Below are 21,722 nucleotides of genomic sequence, written 5' to 3'. Positions count from 1 at the left end.
TGAAGGTACCCATCTTTGGCCTCTGACCTCTCTTAGTATAATCTTAATACAGCATTCTGTCTTTTAACACACTTCTCAAAGGGGTGCAAGTATAATACAGTAGTAAAAATTGATTTTACTGAAAATTTTGTGTGGGAAAGGAAGATGCCCTGGAGAAAAAAATGGTAACCTACTCCAGTATTCTTGCCCGAAGAATCCCATGGGCAGAGGATAGAGGAGCCCGGCAGGCTACAATCCATGGGGTCACAAGAGTCGGACATGATTTAGCAACTGAACCACCACATGTGTGGGAAAAATAGAAAGAGATTTCCATAAGATGTTGAATAATAACACCCTTTAATATGTCCATGTTCTTACTAAGGACCCATTCCTCTTCCTTTTCTCTCCCCTCCCATTCTTTCTCTGTCTCTTCCTTCCTCCCTCCAGCCTCTTTCCTTTCTTCTCTTTCTTCATATGCAGATTGCTCTGTTAACAACCTCCTTCTGTTCCTCTCATCTTGCCCAGATTTTGCCCCATATATGCTTTAATCAATTGAATGATCAGATCTAATGACCTCAAATACTACTTGCCTGCTTTGTCTCTCCCTCTCTGTTTGTCTCTCCCTCACTCTCACAGTTGCTCTCTACTTTGAATTTCTTCCATAGTTCACTCAGTTCAGCTCAACAAAAAGACTTCCTTTTCTGTCTATAACTCCAAAACCAAGTAAGAAACTGTGAACAGTAAGCCATTTTCTCTGATGATTACTTTATTATCCATTGTATGTGTGTAATAATTAACATATGTCAATAATAATAAAGCACTAGGCACAGTACTTTATGCATAAAATGACTCAATTCTGATGGCATTTATGACTATCTTTAGGTTATTTTGTTTATTCTTATCTTTGAGGATGGGGGAATAAAATCTTCTCCTTGCTGTCTATTCAAGAAGAACCACATATGTCAGGGTCCTCACTCATTCTTCTGGTGGGCCCCACCTACCTATATAAAGATAAGATATTCTTAGGCATAGACAATGGGATGAAGTTCCTCTCACTGGAAATAATTTAAAGATTATGATGATAGAACTTATGGAAGAGAGGGAAATATTGGAGAAAAACAAACAGTATGCATGAAACTGCATTGGAGTATGGATACTCTACAGACCTGAATCACTGCATGAGTTCTACGGAGACAGACATTATTAAGCCCAAACCTTCTGTCACACTTCCATACCACATAACTAGCCATCAGGAAGTTAAAGGACAGAAAGTTCTGCGGAAGTTTCTCTGTATGGCGTTCTTCAGCTCTTTATTCCTGAGGCTGAAAATGATGGGGCTAAGAAAGGGGGTGAAGACCGTGTAGGTGGTGGCCATGAGTGTGTTACTGTCCATGGAATGGGGGCCTTTGGGCTTGAGGTAGATGATGGAGGCAAAACCGTAGTGCACAACCACTATGGTGAGGTGGGAGACACAGGTGGAGAAGGTCTTGTGCCGGCCCTCAGTGGAGGGGATCCTCAGGATGGCAGCCACGATGAAGACATAGGAGAGGAAGATGAGGAATAAGCAGCCCATCAGGGCTGTGACACAAAGCAGAATCACAGCCATGGAGACAGAGGCTGTCTCCTTCCCACAGGCCAACTTCAAGAGGGAAAACACGTGGCAGAGAAAATGGTGAATCACATTAGACCCACAGAAGGTGAGGTGAAAAATGATCAATATCAACATCATCCCCATGACCGAGCCACCAGCCCAGCAACAGGACACAAGACGGGCACAGTCACGGGTGCTCATGAGCACGTTGTAGCGCAGGGGGTGGCAGATGGCCATGTAGCGGTCATAGCCCATGATCATGAGCAGGAAGGAGTGGGTGAAGCCAAACGTGAAGGAGAAGAACATTTGGCTGGCACAGGCCACAAAAGTGATGGAGCGGTGGGTGGAGAGCATGTCCACCAACATTCGAGGGGTGACCGCAACAGTGAACAGGATCTCAGAGATGGAGAGAGCACACAGGAAGAGGTACATGGGGGTGTGGAGGCTGTGCTCCCTCCAGATGGTGCCCATGATGAGCAGGTTGCCCAGCAGCGTGAACAGGTACATCAGCAGGTACAGCAGGAAGAAGGTGGGCAGGAGCTGCTGAGGGAAGTTGGAGAAGCCGATGAGAATGAATTCAGACACTGTGCTGTAGTTCTGAGCAGACAAGGATGCTGCATCTGGTAAGATCAGAAGCAAGATGAAGGCCCAGTGGTTACAACAGAGACTCTTCCATAGATTAATGGACAATTGAAGAGCTCTATACTATATAACTTCCTCATCTTCCCTGGTGGCTCAGATGGTAAAGAATATAGCTGCAATGTGGAAGACCCAGTTTCCATCCCTGGTTGGGGAGATCCCTTGTAGAAGGGAATGGCAATCCACTCCAGTATTCTTGAATGCAGAATTCCATGGACAGGGGAGCCTGGCAGGCTACAATCCATGGGGTCACAAAGGGTCTCCCAGGACTGAGCCACTAACACTTTCACTTCATATTATATAACTGTTTTTTAAACTTGTCTGGGTCTCAAAATCTTCATCAGTAAGATGGAGTAAATCATAGTAATTCCTGCCATTCATCTTTGTAATAATGATAAAGCAAGACACAGATAAAGCAGACAAACACTATCAAGGTCATATTCCCTTCAATATTGTGCCTATTCTAGAACACATATATTTGGATATTGAGGTTCTAAATTTTTTTTGAGAGTCTTTGTCCTTTATTGAGTAGCCCTTTTATATTTATTTTAATTCTGTTTGACTGGTACTCACTTCAGCATCTTATTTTGAATGATGTGTTACATTCCTAAAGAAGCATAAGCAAAGGTTTGAAAATAAAGGAATAGGCTGCAACCAAAGAAAGATCCCACATGGCAGAACTAAGACCTGGTGCAGTCAATAAAATAAATAAATACTTTTATTTCTTCTTCTTTTTTTCTTTTTACTTTATTTTACTTTACAATACTGTGTTGGTTTTGGCATACATTGACATGAATCCACCACGGGTGTACATGCGATCCCAAACATGAACCCCCCTCCCACCTCCCACCCTACATCATCCCTCTGGGTCATCCCCGTGCCCCAGCCACAAGCATCCTGCATCCTGCATCGAACATTGACTGGAGATTCGTTTCTTACATGATAGTATACATGTTTCAATGCCATTCTCCCAAATCATCCCACCCTCTCCCTCTCCCTCAGGGTCCAAAAGTCTGCTCTGCATATCTGTGTCTCTTTTGCTGTCTTGCATACAGGGTCATCATTACCATCTTTCTAAATTTCATATATATGTGTTAGTATACTGTATTGGTGTTTTTCTTTCTGGCTTACTTCACTCTGTATAATCAGCTCCAGTTTCATCCATCTCATTAGAACAGATTCAAATGTATTCTTTTTAATAGCTGAGTAATATTCCATTGTGTATATGTACCACAGCTTTGTTACACATTCATCTGCTGATGGACATCTAGGTTGTTTCCATGTCCTGGCTATTATAAACAGTGCTGCGATGAACATTGGGGTACATGTGTCTCTTTCAATTCTGGTTTCCTCGGTGTGTATGCCCAGCAGTGGGATTGCTGGGTCATAAGGCAGGTAAACTTCCAAACTCATTCTATGAGGCCACCATCACCCTAATATCAAAACCTGACAAAGGTGCCACATAAAAAGAAAACTACAGGCCAATATCACTGATGAACATAGATGCAAAAATCCTCAACAAAATTCTAGCAATCGGAATCCAACAACACATTAAAAAGATCATACACCGTGACCAAGTGGGCTTTATCCTAGGGATGCAAGGATTCTTCAATATCCACAAATCAATCAATGTAATTCACCACATTAACAAATTGAAAAATAAAAGCCATATGATTATCTCAATAGATGCAGAGAAGGTCTTTGACAAAATTCAACATCCATTTATGATAAAAACTCTCCAGAAAGCAGCAATAGAAGGAACATACCTCAATGTAATAAAAGCTATATATGACAAACCCACAGCAAACATTATCCTCAATGGTGAAAAATTGAAAGCATTTCCCCCAAAGTCAGGAACAAGACAAGGGTGCCCACTTTCACTGCTACTATTCAACACAGTTCTGGAAGCTTTGGCCACAGCAATCAGAGCAGAAAAAGAAATAAAAGGAATCCAAATTGGAAAAGAAGAAGTCAAACTCTCACTGTTTGCAGATGACATTTTCCTCTACATAGAAAACCCTAAAGACTCCACCAGAAAATTACTAGAGCTAATCAATGAATATAGTAAAGTTGTGGGATATAAAATCAACACACAGAAATCCCTTGCATTCCTATACACTACTAATGAGAAAGTAGAAAAAGAAATTAAGGAAACAATTCCATTCACCATTGCAATGAAAAGAATAAAACACTCAGGAATATATCTACCTAAAGAAACTAAAGACCTATATATAGAAAACTATAAAACACTGATGAAAGAAATCAAAGAGGACACTAATAGATGGAGAAATATACCATGTTCATGGATTGGAATAATCAATATAGTGAAAATGAGTATACTACCCAAAGCAATTTACAAATTCAATGCAATCCCTATCAAGCTACCAGCGGTATTTTTCACAGAACTAGAACAAATAATTTCAAGATTTGTATGGAAATACAAAAAAACTCTAATAGCCAAAGCAATCTTCAGAAAGAAGAATGGAACTGGAGGAATCAACTTGCCTGACTTCAGGCTCTACTACAAAGCCACAGTCATCAAGACAGTATGGTACTGGCACAAAGACAGACATATAGATCAATGGAACAAAATAGAAAGCCCAGAGATAAATCCACACACATATGGACACCTTATCTTTGACAAAGGAGGCAAGAATATACAATGGAGTAAAGACAATCTCTTTAACAAGTGGTGCTGGGAAAACTTGTAAATAATGAAACTAGATCACTTTCTAACACCACACACAAAAATAAACTCAAAATGGATTAAAGATCTAAATGTAAGATCAGAAACTATAAAACTCCTAGAGGAGACCATAGGCAAAACACTCTCTGACATAAATCACAGCAGGATCCTCTATGATCCACCTCCAAGAATACTGGAAATAAAAGCAAAAATAAACAAATGAGATCTAATTAAAATTAAAAGCTTCTGCACAACAAAGGAAACTATAAGCAAGGTGAAAAGACAGCCTTCAGAATGGGAGAAAATAATAGCAAATGAAGCAACTGACAAACAACTAATCTCAAAAATATACAAGCAACTTATGCAGCTCAATTCCAGAAAAATAAACGACCCAATCAAAAAATGGGCCAAAGAACTAAATAGACATTTCTCCAAAGAAGACATATGGATGGCTAACAAACACATGAAAAGATGCTCAACGTCACTCATTATTAGAGAAATGCAAATCAAGACCACAATGAGGTACCACCTCACACCAGTCAGAATGGCTGCGATCCAAAAGTCTGCAAGCAATAAATGCTGGAGAGGGTGTGGAGAAAAGGGAACCCTCTAACACTGTTGGTGGGAATGCAAACTAGTACAGCCACTATGGAGAACAGCGTGAAGATTCCTTAAAAAATTGCAAATAAAATAAATAAATACTTTTAAAAAGAAAATAAAATGATGGACAAACGTATCCCAGCCAAATAAGCACCAAAGGAAAGCTGAAGCAGTCATCCTGGAAGCAGAAAAAATAAGAATTTTAGAAAAGACTGATTATAACATCTGTTACCCTATTCTATTAAAAGGAACCAAGTTACCTAGAGAAATGATCTCTGCATGGATTGGAACTTCCACTGAGCAATGTGTTTATGTTAAATGATGCCAGAATAGTATTGATGGGCCTCAAAAAGCTAAAAATAGAACTACCATATGATCTGGCAATTCCAATCCTGGGTGTGTAACTGGAGAAAATGAAAACACTAATTTAAAAAGTACACTCACCCCAATGATCACAGCAGCACTATTTACACTAGCCAAGATATGGGAGCAACCTAACTGCCCATCAGCAGAAGAACAGATAAAGAAGATGTGGTATATAAATACAGTGGATTATGATTCAGCCAGTAAAGTAATGAAACCTGTCATTTGCAGAAACCATGAACACACCTAAAGAGTATTTTTCTTCGTGAACTATATCAGGTGGAGAAAGACAAACACTATAAGATATCACTTATATGTGGAATCTACAGAACAATACAATCAGACTCACAGATAAAGAAAACAAGCTAGTGGTTACCAAAAGGGAAAGGGAAGGGGAGAGGAAGAAAATTAGGGGACTGGGATTAACATATACAAACTACTATACAATATAGATACAAGTTACCATATACAAAGATATATTGTATAATACAGGGGGTTATAGTCATTGTATTGTAATAACTTTGAAATTTTGAATGGAATATAATCTGTAAAAATACTGAATTACTAAACTGTACACCTGAAACTAATATAACGTAAATTAACAAAACCTCAATAAGAAATAAAATAAGTTACAAACACATGCACACATCAAGGGAAGAAGAAGAATATTTTATGAAGTGTAGAAGAAAATTTGAGACCTGAATATCATTCAACATATAACAACATACACTAGAGTATTAGTAACAAACAGGTGACGTCAGTGAAATGGATATAAAATACAAAGAGGTAAATCAGTTTTGGATAGTTGGATAAAATAATTAAAGTTGGAAATTTTAAGAGTTCAGAAGTGCAATTTGGGAATTATAATGCAATTAATACATACAGACATAGGCTCCTGAATATACTTATGCCTCTCACCAGAGATTAAACATTTTCTTTCAAGAACATAGAGGACTTTAACGAAATTTGTTTGAAGGCCAAGAGAAACCTCCATCAACTTCAAAGTATAAATATTATATAGATTACAATGCATTATATTTGGAAATCGATGGAGAAGAAATAGCTTTTGAAATTCCATAAGTTAGGAAGCTCAATACAGTACTAAGTATGCTTTTGTTTCAGTAGTAAATCATGAAATAAAGAAATACTTATAATTAAATAATTTAAACATCAAATATAAATATTTTAAGCTAAAATAGTATGAGGGAATGAGGGAAATTTACAGATCTACATATAAATTATCAAGAAACTATCCAGAAAAAGTTATGCTTCTGACAATCAATATCAGGTGAATGAAAAAAGATGAATAAGATAGAAACAAATAAAAGATGACAATAAGAAAACTAAAATTAAAATTGGGAAATAACTGAAAAATTATGGATAATTAAAAATTAATAAAATAGAAATTATAAGTTAAGAAATTTAAAACAATACATGAAATTAACATATTTTCAGAAATATAAAATTCCAAACTGGTGCAACAAAAAAGACTCTGGATATTCAAAAAAGATATAAGGAAAAATTAAAGAACTTCTCTTTCTATAATCATCAGCCCCACTTGGCTTACAAGTGAGAGCTTATAAATTTTTAAAGAGCAGTTGATGAAAACCTTATACAAGTTCTTCAAGTTAAAAAAAATGGGAAAAATAAAGTGTTCAATTCATTTCATCATTCAGGTTAATACATGCTTGATATGATTAATAAAACCAGGTGAGAATGTTTATAAGACAAGGCAAATTATGGACCCACTTCACCTATCCATGCAAGTGTAAAAATCCATTATAAGTCAAATAGAATGTGGTAGTAAATATAGTGAATTGTGACCAAGTGGTGTTGGTTTATCCCATGCATGACAAGATGGTACAGTGTCAGATAACCTATCATGTGATTCATTACATACCTAAACTGAAAATATTCATATCATTATTTAGATTAAGGAAGGAATATGTTTCTAAAATTCAACTCATTTAAAATTGTAGAAATCTTGATACAATTGTCATATAACATTGTATTAGTTTGAGGTGTACAACATAGCAGTTTGATATACCTGTACCTGCCTGGAAAATCCCATGGAAGGAGGAGCCTGGTAGGCTGCAGTCCATGGGGTCGCGAAGAGTCGGACACGGCTGAGTGACTTCATTTTCACTTTTCACTTTCATGCATTGGAGAAGGAAATGGCAACCCACTCCAGTGTTCTTGCCTGGAGAATCCCAGGGATAGGGGAGCCTGGTGGGCTGCTGTCTATGGGGTCGCACAGAGTTGGACATGACTGAAGCGACTTAGCAGCAGCAGCAGCAGCTTATGACTTTTAAAAAACATTTTTTTTTGCAACATGAAGTCAAAGGGGACTTTCTTAACTAGATAAGTAAAAAACTAGCAAAACAGTATACCAGCTGGGGACATTTACATGCATTATTTTAGGACCAGGAATAAGCCAAGGTTACTCACTGTCTCTGCTGGTCTTTAACATGGAACTAAAAGTCATGAGTGGTGCTACAAGGAAAAAAAAAAGAAAAAAATATACATAAGGATAGCAAGTGAAGAGACATGACCATCTATCCAGAAATGATAAAAGAATCAAGATGAAATATTTACGAACAATATGAGAGTGCAATGGTGCAGAGAAAAAGATCGATTTTCAAAAATCACACTTTTTCTCCCTCTGTTACTCCAGTAATAGTCATTCAAAGCATGGAATCTGGTGAAAGTAAGAAAACGCTTCCAATAAGGCACTTAACTGTAAAGAAATACCTCTCAAGCATTCCTGTCTTCAGTTCCATTGTGTTCAAAAACTACTGAGGTCCCCTAAAGGATTTTTGTTTGGGTGGGTATAATAACTATCACTTTTACCATATTAAAAATTACAACTGAGAATATTTTAAAAATTGAGCTAGTGTGGGAAGGGAGGTGGGAGGGGGTTCAGAATGGTGGAACACATGGCTGATTCATGTCGATGCATGGCAAAAACCACCACAATACTATACTGTAATTATCCTGCAATTAAAATAAATTAATTTTTCAAAGTACATTAATAATAATAATAATAATAATATAAAACTGTTTCACCTTCATATTAGTAACAACATATTTATTATATGAGATTATATTTGCAAAAAACATTTAGTGAGAACAATGGCATTGTTTTACATTTTTACAGATATGTCTGATATCTGCCTTGATAGGAGACAACTTGATGCTCATGTCTGCGTCTTCATTCAGGCTGTGGCAATATACTGTTTTAATTGAAGTATCTAATGAAAATGCATTCTCACCTGTAACTGGAAAATAAGGACCTGATGGGCTACAAAAAGGATCTCTGGAACCCCCAGGAATCCTTATGTCATTTTGAGAACTTGTCTAATATAATATCTAGAATTTAATGAAAAGCATACAATGCACCCAAAACCAAAAGTTTTAACCACTAATAAAAATGTAGGAGATGATAAGAATATTTGAAAACAGTTGATACTCTCAGATGAGTTGAGCTAATTTTGTGATGATGTCAATTTTACCCAAATTATATTATCAGTGCCATTGCACTTAAAATTCCAGTGAACTGACTGTGAATTTGATAAAAACTAACCTAAAATTCCCTTTGTAAAAAAAGTGGACTTCCCTGGTGGTCCAGTGGTTAAGAATCTGCCTGTCAATGCAGAGGATGCTGATTCAATCCCTGGTCCGGGAAGATCCCACATGCTGCAGGGCAACTAAGCCTGTGCTCCTCAACTACTGAAGCCTGCATGCTCTAGAGCCCGTGCTGTGAACAAGAGAAGCCACAGAAATGGGAGGCCCACGTGCTGCAACTGGAGAGTATCCCCAGCTCACCGCAGCTGGAGAAAGCCTGTACACAGAGAGGAAGACCCAGTGTAGGCAAAAAAAGTAAAAAACTATACTAATCTTATAAAAATGGAGTAAACAGAAGACTTATATGCCCTCTTATGTCATGAGAAGCCCTGTAAATTCAAAATCGTTTTTTAAATTGTAAACCTTGAATAGACATAGATACTGATTAGATTGATTGAATATCTCAGAAGATATCCCTTTATTATTCACATCCTGACAGATGATAAAGGCGGCAGCACAACTCAAAGGGAAAAGATAGATTGTTTTCTAGTTTGTGGAACAAAACCTCTTCATGCTATGAAGCAAAGTAAATTTGAATTTCTGCCCAAGACTACATGTGAAGGTAAATCCATAAGATATAAATATAAAACATAAACTATAAGGTTGTTACAAGTGAAAGAAAAGAATATCATTGAGTTTCTAAAACATAAACATTAAGGTGATTTTTTAAAATGATATGAAAACACCAAAATTAAGAAGTATTAAAGGATACCCTAGATAAAGTTATTAGACTCTATTTATTAGAATTACACCAGGAACTCCCTGGTGGCTCAGCAGGAAAGAATCTGCCTGCCAATGCAGAAGACACTGGTTCAATCCCTGGGTTGGGCAAATCCCCTGGAGAAGGAAATGGCAACCTGCTCCAGTATTCCTGTCTGGGAAATCCCATACACAGAGGAACTTGGTGGGCGACAGTCCATGGGGTTGCAAAGAGTCAGATATGACTTAGCAACTAAATAACAAAACGGACAAGAAATGACTATTTCAAAGAATGAACATGTAGGAATACTGAGATAAGGAAAGGATACGGGCAGAGAAACCACACAGGAAGTCACCCACACAAATGAAAAAGCTCAGTAAAAAGGGAAAGTGAAGAGAGAAGAGAGAGAGAAGAAAGAAGATAGCAATGGAATTTTCCAATACGCCTATTCAATTTTCAAAAGTAGAAAATGCCATGTTGATTGGACTTTGATTGGACTATAGGGAGAAAGAATTTTTTCAACCATGCTGGTGAGAATGTATAATGGTGAAAATTCAGAATGTACATATTCTGTATGCTAGCAAATTTGGTCCTAAGCAGCTGTCTCGATTTCTCATACCTTCTTATAGGCAAGCATGTAAAGTTGTTCCTTGTAGCATTGCTTTAGTGTGGGAACTGGACAAGTCTGCTTATCCATACTGGGGTGAGAACATGTAAGCTGGGGTGGATGAAAGCATTGAAACCCGAGTAGATGTTAGAGATACATATAGCAATGTCAATGAATTTTAAAATAATATTGAGTGAATAAGAAAAAAAAAAACAACCTATGATGAACTCTCTACCATAATTCCATTTGGGCATATTAAAAATATAGTGCATGAAACAATTTATGAAACTGGAACAGTGGATATATGTCATCACACATTTGTCAAAACCCATAGAACATACCACACAAAGAATGAAATTTAATGTAAACTTGAACTTTGGTTAACTACAATGTATTATACCAGTTCATCAATTGTAAAAAATGTACCACACAATTGCAAGATGTAGGAATGGAGAAAAATGTGTGTTTGGAGAGGAGGCAAGTGGGAAACCTGCTTTATGATCTGATCATCTTTTCTATAAACTTAAAATTCGTCTAATAAAATGAAGTTCATTAATTTAAAAATTGATTTAAAGAAATATGCATATAGAAAGCAATACAAAAGTGTAAAAATACACACATATACACAAATCGAAGAGTATGTATGAAATATTTATAAATGATTGGCCAAAGGAAAAAAAGAAAAGGAAATGGGGTGAAAGGAAATATATAATACAGGAAAGATCTTATGCAAACAAGTGCTATTCAAATGCTGAAAACTAAAGTACATTGACTTAAAGCTCTGCACCTAAATTCCATCCAAAAATTTTAAATATATATTTTTATGAATAATTTGAGCTATGTTGCTACCCAGAGATCCTGAACTTCTTGGTTCTGGGACAGGGACCCTCTGCTTCCCCCTCATTATTGCTGCTGCTAGTCGTCTTATTAGAATATTGTCTGTAAGTATGCCCCACAGTGGGTTAAATGACTTCCCTGATGGCTCAGACGGTAAAGCATCTGCCTACAATGCGGGAGACCCAGTTTCGATTCCTAGGTTGGGAAGATCCCCTGGAGAAGGAAATGGCAACCCACTCCAGTATTCTTGCCTGGAAAATCCCATGGACAGAGGAGCCTGGTTGGCTACTGTTCATGGGGTTGCAAAGAGTCAGACACGACTGAGCAACTTCACTATCTATTCCCCACAGTAGGGATCAGCCTAGAATTTGGAGGACACAGAATCTCTCTAGGATATTAAGGAACTTAGCTGGAGTGAGGATACTCTATGGAGTGAGGAAGATGTATTTATGACAAAAAAAACAGTCTTCTGACCACCTAAGCATCCCACCCAGAAACTAAGACACCGGTGCCACCTGCCTTCCGTGCTTTATTCCTCAAGTCACTCAGCATTCTCCTTTCTAACTGAACAGTTCTGGGTTTCTCCCACTCCTCTCCATCCTTATGGTTCCATCTTCTCTCTCCTGGACCACAGCAGGCTCCTCCTATATCCCCTCCTCTGCTCTCACTCCACTCTGGCTTCCAGAAAGAATTTTCTGAACCATACACAAGGTATGTGGTCATCAGACCCAGGGTTCAAATCTCAGCTCCCACTGTGTATCTTTGAGAAGGAACTTGACATCTCTGAGCCTCCTTACCCCAAATGAAAATGATGGGTACACAGAGAACAGCCTTCAGTGGGTATGCGATAATTCACATAAAGGGCTCAGGTTACCTAATAGATGTAGTTATCACTGACTTTGAGACTGTGCGCCTTCTTCTGAGTTGGCTTATTGTCATTCTGCACCAGATAGCACCCATTGACCCCATTCTAAACTCACAGTCTCTGAACCCAGTGGAAAACATGTGTGTGTTAGTTGCTCAGTCGTGTCTGACTCTTTGCAACCCCATGGACTGAAGTCTGCCAGGCTTCTCTGTCCATGGACTTCTCCAGACAAGAATATTGGAGTAGGTTGCCATTTCCTTTCCCTGGGGATCTTCCCAACCCAGGGATTGAACCCTGGTCTCCTGCACTGCAGGCATATTCTTTACCATCTAAGTCACCAGGGGAGTGCACCAGTGGAGTACTTAGTATCTGCATTAACCATACAATGCAATTCCACCCAAGAGACTGATTCAACCTCCACTTTCTCCTGCAGCCCCTGCATCATGGTTAGAGATGACCTTCCTACCTCCTGCTGGTGAAACAGCTATGATTCTTGAAGCTGGGCTCTCCCAACTCCTCTGACAGGTGAACAGAATTCTCTCTCCTCTCTGGTCTTACAGAAAATGGCTCACTTATCACACACATCAAAGGAATGCACCCAGCTCACACCTGTCTCCCTCAGAGCCTCTCCCTCAGGTTCACAGGGGCCAGCCTAGGACACAACAACAGAGACAAGACATGTCTACAGCGAGATTTCTCAGCCTCAGCACTGGTGATATTTGGGAGAAGATCATGCTTTGACTGTCCTTTTCATTGCATAATGTTTAGCAGCATCCCTGGTCCCACCCACCAGATACCAGCAGCATTCTCTCCCCGCTCTAAGTCGTGACAATCAAAATTGCTCCAGATATATCCAAGTATCCACCGTGGGAGAGAATGGCCCTGGGCTAAGAACTACTGACCTAAAAGCTACAAAGGGCACCCAGGCTAAGTGAAAATCAGGGACCCTGAGTGGGCAAACTGAGAAGACCACCAGAAACATTCCAAAACTAAGATCCTCTTGTATTATCCATCCCCCCAGCACTGATCTCATCTTCAGGCTGAACAGCGCTACCCACAATTGAATTATCCTTCCCTCCTACCCTTTGTCTGCTGGTCTTCCTCTGCTGGAGTTGCCTCTTCCAAGAAACACCCAGCAAGGAAGGGTAGAAGAAATTCTCCTACTTGTTGCTGTCAGTGGCATCCACAGGCAGGTGTGGGGTCAGATCTAAGGGTTCCTGCACCTGATACAGTGTGCTTTATCCCTGCTGAAGGCTGCCAAGCAGGCTGTTCCCAAGAGCCTTGCATGAAACCAGTATGAATGGGCAGTCCTCAGGGTCTGAGGGGCTGGGAGGGACCTCAGGAGGCCTTCTGGGATCTGCAGTCTATCTCCTCCTTCAACTATCCACACATAACAGACTCCTTGCTGCCTGTCTCTGCCCAGGGAGGTTGCATCCCTTCCTGAGGGCTGAGGAGCTCCCAGTATTGAGGGATGCAGGGCTGGATACAAATGCTCTCAATCTCTTGGCTTCAAGGTAGGGTCAGAGCAAAGTCAGGAGCTGGAGGAGCCCAGAGTGAGAGTCCAGGGCTGTGCCCCTGGATAAGGGCAATTGGAACATATCTCAAAATAAGGATGGTTTGGACCTGAATCGTGGAGAGTGATTTCTCTTGGGTAGTGCATGTGCTCAATTTCTTCTAGCCAAACTGGAAAGCCTCCCCTCTCTTCTCCATCATGTTGTCCCTTACCCCTGTTCTTTGGTGATCCAAGCCAGAAAATCTAACAATCACACATGCCTCCAGGTGGTGCAGTGGTAAAAAATCTACCTGCTCATGCAGGAGACGCAGAAGACGCGAGTTCGATCACTGGGCCAGGCAGATCCCTTGAAGAAGGAAATGGCAACCCACTCCAGTGTTCTTGTCCAGGAAATCTCATGGATAGAGGAGCCTGGAGGGCTACAGTTCATGGGGTTGCAAAAAGTCGGACACAACTGGAGTGACTGAGTGCACACGCACGCGCGCGCGCGCACACACACACACACACACTATGATAAAAGATAAATATGTGATCTTTGCTCCTTGTCCGTGATTCTTAACACTTTGTCCTGACACAATTTGTGTCTCAGGAGTGATAAGAGTATCTTTATTATGCTGATGAGATGACTGGTAGCAGGGGGCCCCTAAGTAGCTTCAGGAAGGCAGATGCTTTCAGAAAAGACTAAGGTCAGATTAAAGTATTGGGACTGTCTGCCCTACTCCCTAGACCTCCAGGGCTGGAGATTGAGTTAATTACCAATGGCCAATGATCTAACTCTTAATTAACTCTTGTTAATTAACAATGGCCAGTCATAACTCTGGGATGAAAACTCCATTAAAACCCCCTTAAACAACAGAATGGGAGAGCTTCCAGTTTGGTTCTAGTAGAGTGGTGCATCCATAGAGGGCATGAAAGTTCCTCACTTCTCCCATAAAGAAAGAAAGTAAAGTTGCTCAGTCGTTTTGGACTCTTTGCAATGCTGTCAGGCTCCTCCATCCATGGGATTTTCCAGGCAAGAATGCTGGAGTGGGTTGTCCACTTCCTTCTCCAGGGCATCTTCCCAACCTAGGGATTGAACCCTGGTCTCCTGCATTGCAGTCAGACTCTTTACTGTCTGAGCCACCAGGGAATCTATCCCACTTGGCTGGGTTTATTGTGTGTATGTATGTGTGTGCATGCACACTCAGTCACATCCGATTCTTTGCAACACCTCTGACCTCTTTGTGTTGTTATCTTTGATTACATAACAGCTTCCACATTGAGCCATAAGAAAGTGAGTGCAGAGACCACTCTGTTCTTGGTCATTACTGGTCATTTTCATATAAAACAAGCACTGGATACACTTTTGTTGATTTTGCGTGTATGTGCTCAGTCATGTCTGACTCTTTGCAACCCCATTGACTGTAGCCCAGCAGGTTCCTCTGTCCATGGAATTTCCTAGGCAAGAATTGCCGGGAGCCAGCGTGAGGAACTCTGCCCATGGCAAATGTCATGAGGAAGGAGGCTCGGCATTACGCAAAGGCAGGATTGAGCCTCAGGAGAACCCTGTTCCCGAGCATCTACTCCCCAAACCAGAGTCTGCCTACTTTACTGTTTTATGCTCTCACCTCTGACTTTAAGGGGGGCTGCCCCCCACCACCTCTCTCAGAGAAGGAGTTAACTTGCAGCTCCAGTCAATAAAAATTCCTGGGCGTGACAAGAGTGTTTCAACTTACAAACTCCTCTGAAGGTTCTCTAGCCTGCCTGAGCAGGTTTGTCCAGCCACATGTGATTGTTTACAGCCTCCCAACCGTGAGAGGCATGAGATGCTTTAAACTTTCTAAATACAGATTCTTTTGAGAAGTTAGAAAATTATTAGTATAGTATAGTGGGTTGATTAGAAATTATATTGGTGAAGGGTTTTTCATTTGGTGAGCCAATATTTGCTGCTAAATCTCCATATTCCCTGACCTTATAATGAATATAACTAGCATATAGGAGAAATAAGTAATAACCTTTAAGATTAATCATGTTAAACCTTAGGCTAAGTAAATTCCTTTTCTTGATTATAACCCCCTGCACCCTCACCCTATAGGAATGCAACTTTATCTGGTGCCTTCGAAGGCTGGTGCCTGGTTTAAGAAAAAATCACCCCTGGGAAAAATAAGTTTTCTGGTTGACTGACAGTTATCAGAAAGGGCCATAAAATGTCAGCAGGCCTCATGGCCAGAAGATGATGTAAAACCCCTAAGACCTTTGTATACATTTATATGAACCACCTGATTTTGATAAAGGTCAGGTCTGCTGACCCTGCGTAACTCTGTATTCATCCCTATGTATAACAAAAAGTATATGAGCAAACCTGAAAATAAAGAAAACGGATAAGTTTCTAGAAAGACTGATTCCCCCATGTCATTCTTTCTTTCCCCTTCTAGCTGAATTCCCATCTGGAGCGTGGATGCTCGCCATGTCTACTTACTTGCCCTGGCTTCTAAGACCCATGTGAGAGGGAGCCCAAGGTGGGGCACCCTCCGCTATTCAAGTGGGTGCTGATGGCCTACGTAGATGGTGCAAATTCCTTGTCTTGGAGTTTTATTGGTATTCTACTTAAACCAAGTTATTTAGCCTCTTTTTCTCCACTAATTTTCCTACTACACTATTCTTCTCTAATATCTCTTTATATTTCTAATTAAATAGCTTTTTCCTAGGACGCCAACTCCATCTCCCCTTCGAATTACCCTGGCAAGGAATAATGGAGTGGGTTGCCATTTCCTGCCCCCAGGGAGGTTCTCAACCCAGGGATTGAATGTGCATCTCTTGCGTCTCTTGTATTGGGAGGTGGATTCTTTACCACTGTGCCACCTGGGAAGTCCTTGTTGACTATACGGATGACCAAATAAGGGCAAATGTTGTGAGGATATAGAGAGATAAGATCATCGAAGTGAGTTCATAGAAGAGGCATAATTTAACCTGGAGCACTTTGAAGGACAAAGAAGAGTTTCGTAAGCAATGTTGTGATGGCATTCAAGGCAAAGGGAGCAGTCTGAGGAAACGTGTGCTGAGCATAGATGGGGAGGGAAGAACTCGGCCTGAAAGACGTCTTAGAATAATTTCTTTGAGGCCCAAAAATAGGCCACTAAGAGGCTTGACAGGTAGTAGATTAAGGCAGAGTTCAATACAGACAGAGGCAATCCTTCCATCACTCTCATATGACTTCTATGTATGCCCAGATTGCCCTGGATCTAGATATTTGGGAAAACACCACCTGTGTACATTGGTGGCAAGTTTCTTCAGCTCAGCAGAAATCCAGAGAGAAGCTGAGGGAGAGCCAGTCATTCTGTCAACAAAAAATTGCTGGGTTCCATGAACTCACTCTTTACTGATGCCTCTGGTACACAAAGGCCAGAGAAGAAAGAGGCCTAGATTTCAGGCTCAGAGATGGAGTAGACATGGACTGGGAAGGGCCTCTGTTTCTCCTCATGGATCCACCTGTCCAAATGGCCATTCTTTCTTTTCTTTTACTTTAAAATTGATCATTACTTGATGTTTTATTATTTTTTTAAATTTTACTTTATTTTATTTTACAATACTGTATTGGTTTTGCCATACATCAACATGAATCCGCCACAGGTATACACATGTTCCCAATCCTGAACCCCCCTCCCACCTCCCTCCCTGTATCATTTCTCTGGGTCATCCCAGTGCACCAGCCCCAAGCATCCTGTATCCTGCATTGAACCTAGACTGGTGATTCATTTCTTATATGATATTATACATGTTTCAATGCCATTCTCCCAAATCATCCCACCCTCCCTTCTCCCTCTCCCACAGAGTCCAAAAGACTGTTCTATACATCTGTGTCTCTTTTGCTGTCTCGCATACAGGGTTATCCTTACAGTCTTTCTAAATTCCATATATATGTGTTAGTATACTGTATTGGTGTTTTTCTTTCTGGCTTACTTCACTCTGTATAATTGGCTCCAGTTTCATCCACCTCATTCTGCAGGAAGCTATGGTAGGGACCACAATGGAGCATCTTGGTGCAGTCTTTAGATTCTTGGATGCTGTTTGTCCCCAGTGTTCACACTTTTGTGAAAAGACAAAGATATCCTGATGCAGAAACATTCATTTCTTGGCTCCAGGATTATATATATATATATATATATATATACATATATATATATATATATATATTTCCCCTCCCCACCACAAAACTGGAATCCAATCTGTTTAACACCTAAAATTCCAAAGGGACTACTCCAATCACATCTCAGGAAAGTTAACCTCACTAGATTCACAGAATGAAAGAGGAAGCATTCAGGTTTAGTTCCCCTAGTAAGTCTGTGCCACCCTGACCACTGCCAGGGCACCACCTCTGTATGCCCAGCCCATGGTTGGCTCTCTCTCTTTGAGGGAGAGTATCCTTAATTGTCTGCAACAACCTGTGATTAGATTCTGGAACCAGTGTCATGAAGTTGAACAAGTAACTTGTTTTTCTCTGAGCCTCAGTTTTCCCTTTGGTAAGAGACTGGTTTAGGAGGACAGAAGGTCAAGTGCCTATAGAATAGATAGTAGCAATTGGTCTGTCATGTCCAACACACACTTTGGAGAGGAGTGGTAACCTAAGACAGCCTCCTGCAGGAGCTAAATGGTCTGGCTGTAGACGCACACACCTGCATTTCAACCCAGATTCAGCTGTGTGATCTTGGCACCTTATCAAATTTACCTAACCTTAGTTTCCTCGGGTGGCGCATAGAGGTGAAAACATAACTACACCTCATAATTGTTGTGAGTATTCAGTGAACTAATGTGCAAACAGGGCCTGACACAGGAAGCAGTTGTGGAAGGGGTTCTCAGAGTATGATCATAGAACACTGAATGCAAGGCTAAGAATTTTGGTGTATTTCATAGAGACATGTTTCTGGCCTTCAACATATATATTAAGGACCAGGCTCTGTAGTCAGTACAAGGACCACAGAGACATATTGGGTCTCATTCCTTTTCTGAAGGTACTTCAGTTTGTCAGAGAAGCACAGGCATGAGAATATAACTACAAGAAGAGGTATATGTATGTGATGCTGGAAATTTTGTAACTGTGTCAAGCATACCAACATTCCTTTTACAGGCTATAGACATTCCCAGAAGGAAAAAGAGAGAAAAAGGGGGTCAAAAAAAGTACCTGATGAAATCATGGCTGAAAACTTCCCAAAGCCAAAAAAAGAAGTGGAATCCTACACATAGAAAGCAAAGAGAATCCCAAAAAAGATGAATGCAGAGAGTCCCACATTAAGACATGTTATAATGAAAATGGCAAATGTTAATGATACAGAGAGAATTCTAAAGGCAGCAAGAGAAAAACAAAGAGTCACATAAAATAGCTATAATCAACAAGACTGATAACAAGTGTTGACAAGGATGTGGAGAAATTGAACCCTGCTACATTGCTGGTGGAAACTTAAAATGGTTCAGCCACTTTGGAAGTTTCTAAAAAAAATTTCTAAAAAATTTGGAAGTTTCTAAATACAGTGTTACAATTTGACCCAGAAACTCCATTCCTTCATACATACAACACAAAAATGAAACCATATGTTCAAGAAAAAACTTGTATGCAAATGTTTATAGCAGCATTGCTAAAAATACGAAAGGGTAGAAACACTGAAATGTTCATCAAATGATGAATAGATGGATAGGTGAAATGTAGTCTATTTGTACAGTGGAATACTATTTAGCAATATAAAGGAATCAAGTTCTGATACATTCTACAATATTGAAGAACCTTATGCAGGTCAGGAAGCAACAGTTAGAACTGGATGTGGGACAACAGACTGGTTTCAAATAGGAAAAGGAGTACGTCGAGGCTGTATATTGTCACCCTGCTTATTTAACTTCTATGCAGAGTGCATCATGAGAAACGCTGGGTTGGATGAAGCACAATCTGGAATGAAGATTTCTGGGAGAAATATCAATTACCTCAGATATGCAGATGACACCACCCTAATGGCAGAAAGTGAAGAGGAACTAAAAAGCCTCTTGATGAAAGTGAAAGAGGAGAGCGAAAAAGTTGACTTAAAGCTCAGCGTTCAGAAAACTAAGATCATGGCATCTGGTCCCATCACTTTATGGGAAATAGATGGGGAAACAGTGGAAACAGTGTCAGACTTTATTTTCTGGGGCTCCAAAATCACTGCAGATGATGATTGCAGCCATGAAATTAAAAGACGCTTACTCCTTGGGAGGAAAGTTATGACAAATCTAGATAGCATATTCAAAAGCAGAGACATTACTTTGCCAACAAAGTTCTGTCTAGTCAAAGCTATGGTTTTTCCAGTAGTCATGTATGGATGTGAGAGTTGGACTTCACAGTCCAACTGTGAAGAAAGCTGAGTGCCAAAGAATTGATGCTTCTGAACTGTGGTGTTGGAGAAGACTCTTGAAAGTCCCTTGGAATCCAACTGGTCCATCCTAAAGGAGATCAGTCCTGAGTGTTCATTGGAAGGACTGATGTTGAAGCTGAACTTCCAATACTTTGGCCAGCTGGTGTGAAGAGCTGACTCATTTGAAAAGACCCTGATGCTGGGAAAGACTGAAGGCAGGAGAAGAAGGAGATGACAGAGGATGAGATGGTTGGATGGCATCACCAACTCAATAGAGACGAGTTTGGGTGAACTCTGGGAGTTGGTGATGGACAGGGAGACCTGGCGTGCTGCAATTCATGGGGTCGTGAAGAGTTGGACATGACTGAGTGACTGAAGTGAAGTGAACTGAATGTATGATTCCATTTATACAAAATATCCAGAATAGGCAAAGTGGGACAGGAAAAAGTAAGTGATTTCCTGTTCAGTCACTAAGTCATGTCCAGCTCTTTGCTATCCCATGGACTGCACCATGCCAAACTGCCCTGTCCTTTACTATCTCTCAGAGTTTTCTCAAACTCTTGGCCATGGGCTTCCCTGGTGGCTCAGTCAGTAAAGAATTCACCTTCAGTGTGAGAGACTTGGGTTCAATCCCTTGGTTGGGAAGACTCCCTGGAGGAGGGTATGGCAACACACTCCAGTATTATTGCCTGGAGAATCCCCATGGACAGAGAGCGTGGTGGGATACAGTCCATGGAGTCACAAAGAGTTGGACATGACTGACTGACTAAGCACCTGTCCACTGAGTCAGTGATGCCATCAACCATCTCCTGTCGCCCCCTTCTCCTCCTGCCTCAACCTTTCCCAGCATCAAGGTCTTTTCCAATGAGTCAGTTCTTCACATCAGGTATTGGAGCTTCAGCTTCAGCGTCTGTCCTTCCAATGAATATTTAGAGTTGATTTCCTTTAGGATTGACTGGTTTTATCTCCCAGAGTTAGGGGTAAGTGCGTTGGGAGGAAAAAGGAAGTTACTGATGAAAACTCACAGTGTATGGGTTTCTTTCTTGAGTGACATTAATTGATTGTGGTGACCACTGTTTATGCATATAATGAAGAGCATTTGAATTGTGTACATGGTTGAATTATATGGTACATAAATTATATCTCAATAAAACTATTTGATTAAAAATAAAACTAATATCAGACACACAGACCAAGGGAGGAAAAATAAGTTAATATTTATTGAGCACTTACTATGTGGTGAGTGCTGTCATACACACACACACACACACACACACACACACACACACACACACACCAATCATACAAGGTAGTCATTATTAACAACCTACTGATGGTCATCCTGCCATGTCCTGACCACCTCCA

General features: G+C 40.3%; 1 protein-coding gene across 1 annotated transcript; it reads right to left on the bottom strand.

Moving 5' to 3' along the window:
- On the bottom strand, positions 1,229-21,698 carry LOC102180929 (olfactory receptor 10H4-like). The gene is made up of 2 exons (XM_018051700.1): positions 21,689-21,698; positions 1,229-2,190 (listed from the first exon to the last, which is right to left on the bottom strand). The coding sequence occupies exons 1-2, from the start codon at positions 21,696-21,698 to the stop codon at positions 1,229-1,231; spliced, it is 972 nt and encodes a 323-aa protein (XP_017907189.1).

The sequence above is a fragment of the Capra hircus genome, chromosome 7 (assembly GCF_001704415.2).
Source record: "Capra hircus breed San Clemente chromosome 7, ASM170441v1, whole genome shotgun sequence".
In the NCBI taxonomy this organism is placed as follows: domain Eukaryota; kingdom Metazoa; phylum Chordata; class Mammalia; order Artiodactyla; family Bovidae; genus Capra; species Capra hircus.
The sequence above is the reverse complement of the archived record's forward strand: the minus strand, read 5'-3'. Positions and strand labels throughout refer to the sequence as shown.